Source organism: Sinocyclocheilus rhinocerous, unplaced genomic scaffold, assembly GCF_001515625.1.
Source record: "Sinocyclocheilus rhinocerous isolate Xijiao unplaced genomic scaffold, SAMN03320098_v1.1 scaffold72, whole genome shotgun sequence".
Lineage (NCBI taxonomy): Eukaryota > Metazoa > Chordata > Actinopteri > Cypriniformes > Cyprinidae > Sinocyclocheilus > Sinocyclocheilus rhinocerous.
In genome coordinates this window covers 193,458-202,938 of record NW_015628351.1, presented here as the reverse complement: position 1 = coordinate 202,938, position 9,481 = coordinate 193,458, and the positions used below count along the sequence as shown (strand labels likewise).

Here is a 9,481-nt window from a genome sequence, read left to right as displayed (position 1 = left end):
AAAAAAAAAAAAAAAAGATAGGAAAGATACAGTGGACAGACAGAGTTTAAACAGTTACCAGAGGTATAATTACTTTCTCATGCTAAGAAAAAGTGTTCCCCTAACAGACCCATTATGAAGAATATGACATTAAGATGTGGTTGGAAAGCAAAACAAGAATCTTTCTGCAGTAGAACTGACATTTAATTATGTAAAACTAATAAAATAATGGCCAATATAATAAAAAAGCCAAAAAGGCATCAAGTTGTCTCAGTACAAGTGCCAATATCATAGAATGCTACACAGTGTTATTTATTCTTAGAGTAATATAGAATTATTCACTCACTGATCCAAATATCCAAATATCAAATATAATAATCCACCAGTTTCATACATTTCAGATAAAAATGATCAAGGAACCAAGGTGACTGATACTGACAAAAGGAATCGGCACAAGATACACTGAATAGTATAGTAAAAAAAGTAATAAATACTTGTATTTGTATTGTCTTCTGTGAAAGAAAAAGAACACCATTAGGAAACAGTAAAAGAGGAGGAAAAATCTAAAGCATCAAATGCAAACAGATGGATAACCTAGATTGAGTAGATAAAAAAAAAAAAGAAAGAAATTTTTTTTTTTTTTTTTTAAATAAAATAAAATAAAAAAAGAGTCATAGGTAGGAAAGATACAGTGGACAGACAGTTTAAAGTACCAGAGGTATAATTACTTTCTCATGCTAAGGAGAAAAAAAAATAAAATAAAAAAGTATTCCCCTAACAGTCCCATTATGAAGAGCTAATAATATTAATATGTTGTTATAAAGTGAAACAAGAACCTTTCTGTAGCAGAACTGACATCTAATAATGTAAACTAATAAAATAATGGCCAATATAAAAAAAAGCCACAAAGGTATCAAGTCGTCAGTGCAAGCGCCAATATCACAAAATGCTACACAGTGTTATTTATTCTTAGAGTTAGTAGATATTAATGTAGAGTTAAAGTTTTAATGGCAATGAGATGGAGAGTTGTACTGTAACTCAATTTTAGTAGGGGGAAATTGTTTCAATATAGATTGATTCACTCACTGATCCACAAACAAACAAACAACAAAAAACACACAACTACAAAATTTTAATATAAACTATTATAATTCTGTTAAGTTAGTCAAAATGATCTAGCATTATGTATCAGGACTTGATTTGTTAAAAGTGTAATTTGTATGTATGCTGTATAAATGTGTGCCTGATGAAGGCTTCCCCAGCTGAATCTTGGTTCCTCTCAAGGTCTTTTCCTCATCTAATTTAACATCACAGAGCTTTCCTTTTCCGTTTTGTAAAGCACTGCTCTTAGTAAAGCTGCTTTAGAACGGTGAGTCTCATTCACCAATAATTGAGTGGTGTATTTACACACAAAAGAGAACTTCACTTTAAAAATAATTGCCTCATTCACAACACATTTAAGAGCATGAATTTTTTCTTAATCTTGTTCTAATGTAAATGAGTATCCTAATTGAGCAACCGTGTGCCGGAGGTTATTAATTTGCATAAAATGCAGCAAATCCATCTCTGTATAAGAGATCCATGCAACCTTTCTTTTACAGCCTTTCGTCAATCTCAGTGAACATAAGACACATTTTCTTACTCTTTTACTGTATATAAAATATACTTAAAATGAACTATTCATGCATAAAATTAACATAAACCGACCCAGATTGTGAGATTTAAGTATGTGTGGTTTCAGCTGTTCCTTTTTTTTGTAAACTAAGAATAAAATGTAGTATGCTATTGGAATGTTACTGGTGAATGATTTGTTTGTGGAAACATTTGAAAACAAATTTCATATATAAATCTGGCCTATACATGGTTATGGTAAGTGAATATGCTATGAAAAGTGCAATACAAATGAATTGAATTATTCCAACTACCTTTGAGACTAGAGTATTATATCAGATTATTTCTACAGGCAGATCAGAGCAGACATATAGTAGCACTTCTATGAAGACGAAATGTATTTAGAGCATACATATAGCCACTTTAATTCCCAATTGATTTGAATTTTTTTTTTGGACGTGTTGCGATATTTGTAATCACATCCCTGAATGTGGTGGCTAAAAATTTCCAGCCCTAAACTGTTGGCCATAATTTTCTCATAATTGTTAAGAAATGTCTGAACGTCACTACAGAAAGTTTCTGAGCTCTCTCCTTCTTGATCTTAATGTTGTTAACTCTAAAGCAGGGCCATTAGGAGAACATTAATGTGCATCTAATATTTTTAATAATAAAGTATATATTTATAAGACAATACTAGAGCCCGACTGATATATCGTTTAGCCGATATTATAGGCCGATATGAGCCCGTCGCCGATATATCGTATCAGCGAATATGCCGCCGATATGAATTTTTTTTTTACAGAACATATAACACAGATTAAATGCTTCTGAATGGTGTAATTACTTAGTTTGTCCAGCAGAGATGGACGCGCTCCATTGTTTGCTACTGGTGACCCAGGTCACTGTAGTGTAGAGATGCGCGGATGAGCTCAAACTTCACCCGAGTCCGCAATGTCTTTTACTCTCACAATGAGCTTATCATATTCGTTTGCTACATTAGTAGGGCGTAATGATTTCTGCAATGCAGAAAACATGGACGGAATCGCGGAATCCAGTCGTAAAAACAGAATTTACTGTATAACGCAGAATTTCATGGAATTTGTCTTATTTTTGATGAATAAATAGGTCAGTATATATATATATATATATATATATATATATAGATAGATATTGGTTGTGTCAAAATTAGCACATTAACGCTGGCGATTAATTTTTTCAATTTAACGCGTTAAAAATATTTAACCAGTCTGTGTGCATTGAATGTATTTAATACACGAGTTTCACAATTTGAGTTGAATTACTGAAATAGATGAACTTTTCCACGACATTCTAATTTATTGAGATGCACCTGTATATATATATACATATATGACAACTTTCACTTTGGGTAAACTGTTCCTTTACAGAATACAGTCATGCATTAATAAAAGAAATCATTTCAGTCTTACCAATGCACCTTGGTGGTACAGGGTCCCATCCATTTGCTCTACACACAATATAATCTTCTCCTGTCATTTTATAGCAATCGTCACATTTGTATTTTACAAAGTTACCCAGTTTGTAGGGGGGTGATTGTCCATCAATTCTTTTTGCATTAAGAATTGTAGGCGCTGGACACCCACCTGGGAAAAAAAGAAAAGAAAAAATGTTTATGTAAAAGAAGAGTATTGATCATTAAATATTTTATTCATTAACCGGAATCAACTCCCAAGTGATTTTTTTCTTTATCTCTTGATTGGCATTTGAACCATAACTTACCAAAACATTTTGGTGGATCTGGTTTAAAGGTTCCATCCTCAGAACAATGAAGTGTTGATTGTCCAATAAGATTAAGTCCTTTGTTGCATCTATAGGAGACTGCTTGTGAATAATCATAACTCTCCAAAGGCTCATTTTCAAGTTGCCCATTTTCTATGGCTGGAGGTGCTGAACATTTTACAGCTAAAGAGAAAAACATATCCAGGTGAATAGGTATTTATTAAAAAAAAAAAAAGGCCCCCCAAAAAAATCATCTTTTAATACAAATTGGGAATTGTTTTGTGCTCTTCAATATCATATTTGATTCAAATGTAAGAACTGACATACGTTCACAGACAGGATCTCGGCCATCCCATCCCTGATCTCTGCATGTTCTTGTTGTTTCCTGACCCGCTAACATGTATCTGAAAGCAATGATTTTCCTCTTACCAAATACTCAAACACAGCTCACAACCTAAATTCCATATGGTTTAAAACACACTTAATCCACCACAAAGAAAGTGACTTTCACAAACCCTTTGACACAAACTGGTTTAGCGGTGTCACCAAATAAATTTCCAGTCATTTCATATCTCCCATTAAGAAAATCCGCAAGGCTTCCACAGGATTTTCCTGTAATGTATTCAAGATATTGACTGATTTAGAATTGGTGCTCTTTAAATACTGTTGAAAATAATGAAAAATAATCTTTAGTGTTGCTTCTTTACATGATACAGGGATTTATTTTAAGAGGAAATGTGTGATACTGTGATGCTTCCTGCTGTCAGTGGCAAAACCACTATGAGCTATTTAATGATTAAGCTATTTAATGACTTGTTGACCTATAACATACATCTTTTCACATATCTAAATTAGACAAAAGGCATTTTAGAGGAATTTACAAATGTAGGGTACTTAACATATTTAACGACAGTACATACTTGCGCAATTGAGTTCCAGATTTGTCCACTGGTTTCCCTGACAGGTAACTGATTTCGATGCTTTTAAGTCAACTGGCTTGTGTCCAATCACACACTCAAATGTTACAGTGGATCCATCTGAGAAACTAGGAGTCGAGAGATGCTCTGCTGTTAAAATGACATTTCTTGACGTAAAAGAAGGCTGTGTGCATTGCGCTGTGGAAATAAACACAAAACATATGCTTTACAGTAATCTGATGCAGTACTATTTTGATCATCATCATTCTTATTGTTAGTATAACTTCTGCTCCATTCTATTCTTATATTTGGTTAAAAAAACATTACTAGGAGGTGAATATAAATTAGTATGATTTACTCACTCAAAGATGTGCAGTTAAAATTAAATCTCAATGCTCGAATGGGATCAGCTAATTGAAGTTTAATAACAGTTTTTACTTTTTTTCATGTGTTGCTCATACTTTATCATCCACCCTCCCCCCTTTTTTAAATATAACTCAAATATGGTCAACTTTGGCTCTTTCAAACACTAAAACTAATGTAACGTTTGGGTAAAAACACAACAGTGTCTAATGCTACACACACTGGTGCGAACTACAACTGAGCAAATCATGTACTGAAGTTGCTTTCATACAGTTTTACCACTGTTATCATTGCAAAATGTATCAAGGTTACATAAATATTTATGCACTGGGGACAAAAACACATCTGCTGGCTAAGGTCATGATTAAATCTGTCCTGAAAGCATTACAAGGGCACCAATGAACAGCCTGAGGATATTGTTGCAGGCTCATATAAATGCTAAAATTAATTTTGGGTTCATGCATCCATTTCATGATTGAAGCAATGGAATTCATGTGCGTGTACCTTGTTTACCAGTGAATATTTCGTTTTTTTTCTGTGTACAGTAGCAGCATGCTGTGACCCTGATTAGGATTACCAAGCTTTAAGATAAAACCTCTCTGTTTGCACTGTTAGTTGCTAGTATCAACATTACGCTACTAGGCTACACACTTGTCTACAGTTTGTTCAGTGAATGAACTCACCAAGTGTACTTTCCTAATATTATTTTACAGCACTACACAATTCTTAGAATGGAAATATGTTATCCACCCCTGTCTAAAGGAACGTACTGCATTTTAAAATATGGGCGGCACTTCTGGTTTTGCCAAGTGTCATTTAAATAGACTAAAAACAAATGATTACATATTTTAAGGGTGCACTACAAATAATCCTTATCTGTCAGATTGACTGAATGAGCTGTAAATTTTTTGTCATTCTATATTTTTATCTAACAGGACATAGATATCACAAGAATATCAGTTTCAAGACCACTGTAAGAAAAATATCCATATTCAAAACGTAACAATCACTTGAATCTAGCTTGCACTCACTGTTGTACACGGAAGCATTTCCGGGGGAATTACGTATGAGGTCAGCTTTGCACATGCGCGGCTCAGAAGTGATCGAAACGCGGAGAGATCGAAACAAAACAACGGTCACTAATTACTGAGTACAACGATAGAGCTTGAAAGATCAAAGACAATTTTTTATATAACTCCGACTGGATTCGTCTGAAAGAAGAAAGTCATATACACCTAGGATGACTTGATGGTGAGTAATTTATGGGCTAATTTTCATTTTTGGGTGAACTAACCCTTTAAGTTCTGTCCTTCTGATTATTTTCTTTTATTTTTCCACTGTAACAATATGAAAAAGACAAAAAAAGACTCTTGTCTTGTGGTCTGCTGTCCTGATTTAATGAACAATATCTCATGAATAATTCACTGTAATTCACTAAGAATCTCCCATTTTAAATATTTAAAACATAACCTTATCCATCGTCTCGCGTTGTACCAGGTTTTGCTTATATGTGGCATTATTAGAGTTAACCATTAAACAAGTTTATTGGTAGTATCTGATTGTTTACACTTCTGTGGAAGTTACTCCCACAATTCACTGAAAGCGTCATGGGGTGTAGGAAAAAATTCGATATACTCTTCATGGCCGTTTCCTGGACAAACAAAAAACTTAAGTTGCTTAATATGGGCTTTTCCCCCCTAGTAATATCTGGCAACCCTGTTTATGTGTCATGAATAGAGCCCGACCGATATATCGTTTAGCCAATATTATCGGCCGATATGAGCCTGTAAAAAAGATGTTCACATCGGCGGCATATTTGCCGATACTGATAATATGCCGCCGATGTGAACATCTTTTTTTACAGAACATATAACGCAGATTAAATGCTTCTCAATGGTGCAATTACTGGGTTTGTCCAGCAGACAATTGCTTACTACTGGTGACCCAGGTCACTGTAGTGTAGTGCTGTGTTCAAAATATCGATATGACGATGTATCGTCACAGAGATTTGACGATACGAGTATTATTACAGCTGGCCCTGTATCGATATTGTGGCACGTGTGCAGCAGTGGACCACGCTTAATTTGTTTAAAATTTTACAACGTTTAAAATAGAGTAGAAAAGTGCGAGGTTTCTAAAAAAGAATGAATAGAGCATATACAGGCTACAACAAGGTTTAATCTGGCCACAGAGGAACACAACTGGGTTGCCTGATATAAAGAGACGTAATCCCCGAAACAGAGTTTCACACTTGCGCAATATGGAAATATCTGCTAAGTGTGATACTTATCTTTGTCAACCTGGCAATCATGTGCACGCGCAGGGCCGCATTAAGACCTCACTGGGCCCCGGGGCTATGACTTACTGCAGGGCCCCCCATCACAATAATGATATATAGCTTAAAATAGGATTTTTATCCAATCAAAATTTTTGATGCATTGCAATTTCACAATTCTTGTTACCAATTCCAATATCACAAAATAAAAAATACTAGCCTAAGTAAAAACAAACTTACTGAAGACAAGTAAACAGTCATGAATTAGAACAAAGAAACTGACCTACAAACACTTAAAGCACTGAATAAGAAATATTATATTGTATAAAATAAATAGACTACAAATAGACTTAATGGTCTTCACTGCATAAATTCAATATACATTATTTTACAAAAGCAATTCGGTCAAGGACAGTGAGTGATTTTCTTTCTAATGTTTAATTTACATTATTGACACAAATAGCAACAGCAGCTTCAGCCCCGCCTAGCCCAATGGTTAATGCGGCCCTGTGCACGCGCTCTCTCTCCACTGTGGATAAACACGCCGGCTGAAAACACCGCTTAGCTTGCAGTTTAGCGATCTCCACTTCAATATTCTAACGTTCATTTAAGACACAAATGACTGTGTTGACGAGGAGACAGGCATTTTGACATAACTATGCGTATTCGAACGTTTAAACACAAGGCGCGAAAATCCAAAATGAATTCTGCCCCACTGCTTAATGTCCCTGAACAGTTAAATTAGTTTTAAAACCACAACGCTTAAAATGGGTTTAAATGACAAGCTTACATCATGACGCGCAAAATGAATTTCTCAACCCATAAGCGAATATACTAGGCCTATAGAGTTTATTCAAACACAAAAAGCAATATACATCTATCAAGTTAATAATCAAACTAACCTAAAACCTGTGGGGATGATGACGCTGTGTTTTTATCTGCTCCATGTTCCACAACTCCCACTCCATCAGCTTTAGTAAAATAAACTAAGCCTAGCTGTGCATTTTAGTGACTAACTCATGTTTTCCCCTCTCTCCTCATTTTTTTCTCACACAATTTTTATTTTTATTTTTTTAAATGTAGAAATTGTGTTAATTTGTGCAATGATAACCTACCAGCAATGTAAATTATTTTTTTTATATATTAGAATGAGTACATTACAATATACATTTATTAGAACGAGTACATTATTATTTATGGGCTTAAAAACAAGATGCAAACAATCAGAATATTGTACCTGGTGGGGAGTGCCCAATGTAAACATGAAACATATGCCATTACCTATATTGTACTGTGGTACAGTTATGGAGGCCCTTCATAATGCAGAGGTCAACTGCCTGCTCTGCCAATAGTTAGAAATGGCACTATAGTATGCAGTGTTTAATAAACAGCTGTTTTTCTAAATTCTGCTGAGGTGAAATTCAGTGCAGTCCTGTATCGTGATATGTATCGTACCGTGGCCTCTGTATCGTGATACGTATCGTACCGTGACTTTGCTGGTGATACACAGCCCTACTGTAGTGTAGAGATGTGCAGATGAGCTCAAACTTCACCCGAGACCGCTGCTTCAAATGATCCGCCCACCACCCACCCACACCTATATTTGATCGTCACATTACAGTGATTCTAATTCTTAGTTTTGCATGATGAGATGATGAATGGATGGCTCATTTTTAACAGCAGATTCAGTGACGTTAGAGACTAGAGCTGATCTGCGCATCATGGCACGCGTCTGCGGCACATTAAAGCCTGTGTTACGGCCACCGGAGCTGATCGCGGCCACTCAGTCAATGCTTATACCGGCTGCGCCGCGGCCCAAAACTCATGCTTATCACATCGGTCACATCACATCGCGCAGCACGACAAAATACAATAGAACTCTATTGTATTTTATCACGCCGTGCCGCTCACGTCCGGTGTAGAATAGAACCCATTATAATCAGTGATGTTGTCTACACTGGATGCAGTAAACTGATGCCTCGTTCTATTTATGACGTGCTGACACAAAGTTCAAATGATTTTCAACGGTCGCTTTGTCACGTCCTGTTGCGGCGCAGACACGGTGTCAGCATAGTTCGTCAGTACAGTCAGTAGCGTAGCAGATTGAAAAGTTAGTATCTTTCTGCATTTCAATAGCCGGCAGTGCAGTAGTGGCTTCCTTAATACAACTCTGAATCTTCAATCACGCCATCTAGTGGTCTGTTACTGATACAACCACAACTGCTACAACTGATAACGGAGCGCTCTAGCGGGTACTGCTAGTCATGTTGAGGTAATTAAAATATGTCAAATTAATATTTTGCGTTCAATTATTTACTTATCAAGCAAGTGGCTGCATGATATGCGGGAAAATTACAGTGTAGTCTTTATCACCCTGCAGAGGTTTCTTTTGCAAAATAATCTGCTGATTGTACACTATCCCTCAGCCTTGCCGCACCCCCCAGTTTGGGAACCACTGGAGTAACGTTAAGCGATTTGTGCTCTATTAATTTGGTCTGTTACGATGCTCTGTGTTTGATTACTAATGCCTGTGTAGTACAGCGTTGCACACAGAGGACAAAAACGTTCAGCCTCGACT

At 35.9% G+C, this 9,481-nt stretch overlaps 1 protein-coding gene across 5 annotated transcripts in view; it reads right to left on the bottom strand.

The window, feature by feature from the left end:
* LOC107737497 (complement receptor type 1-like) overlaps positions 1 to 9,481 on the bottom strand; it is a 34,542-nt gene that overhangs the window by 9,533 nt on the left and 15,528 nt on the right. For 3 of the 5 annotated variants that reach the window (XM_016548986.1, XM_016548989.1, XM_016548990.1), the window contains 5 exons: positions 4,269 to 4,463; positions 3,864 to 3,960; positions 3,676 to 3,752; positions 3,349 to 3,531; positions 3,039 to 3,212 (listed from right to left, as the gene is read on the bottom strand). In XM_016548986.1, the coding sequence (XP_016404472.1) occupies positions 3,039 to 3,212; positions 3,349 to 3,531; positions 3,676 to 3,752; positions 3,864 to 3,960; positions 4,269 to 4,463 (726 nt within the window). The remainder of the gene's footprint in view (positions 1 to 3,038; positions 3,213 to 3,348; positions 3,532 to 3,675; positions 3,753 to 3,863; positions 3,961 to 4,268; positions 4,464 to 9,481) is intronic. The other 2 variants (XM_016548987.1, XM_016548988.1) reach the window with 2 other exon arrangements.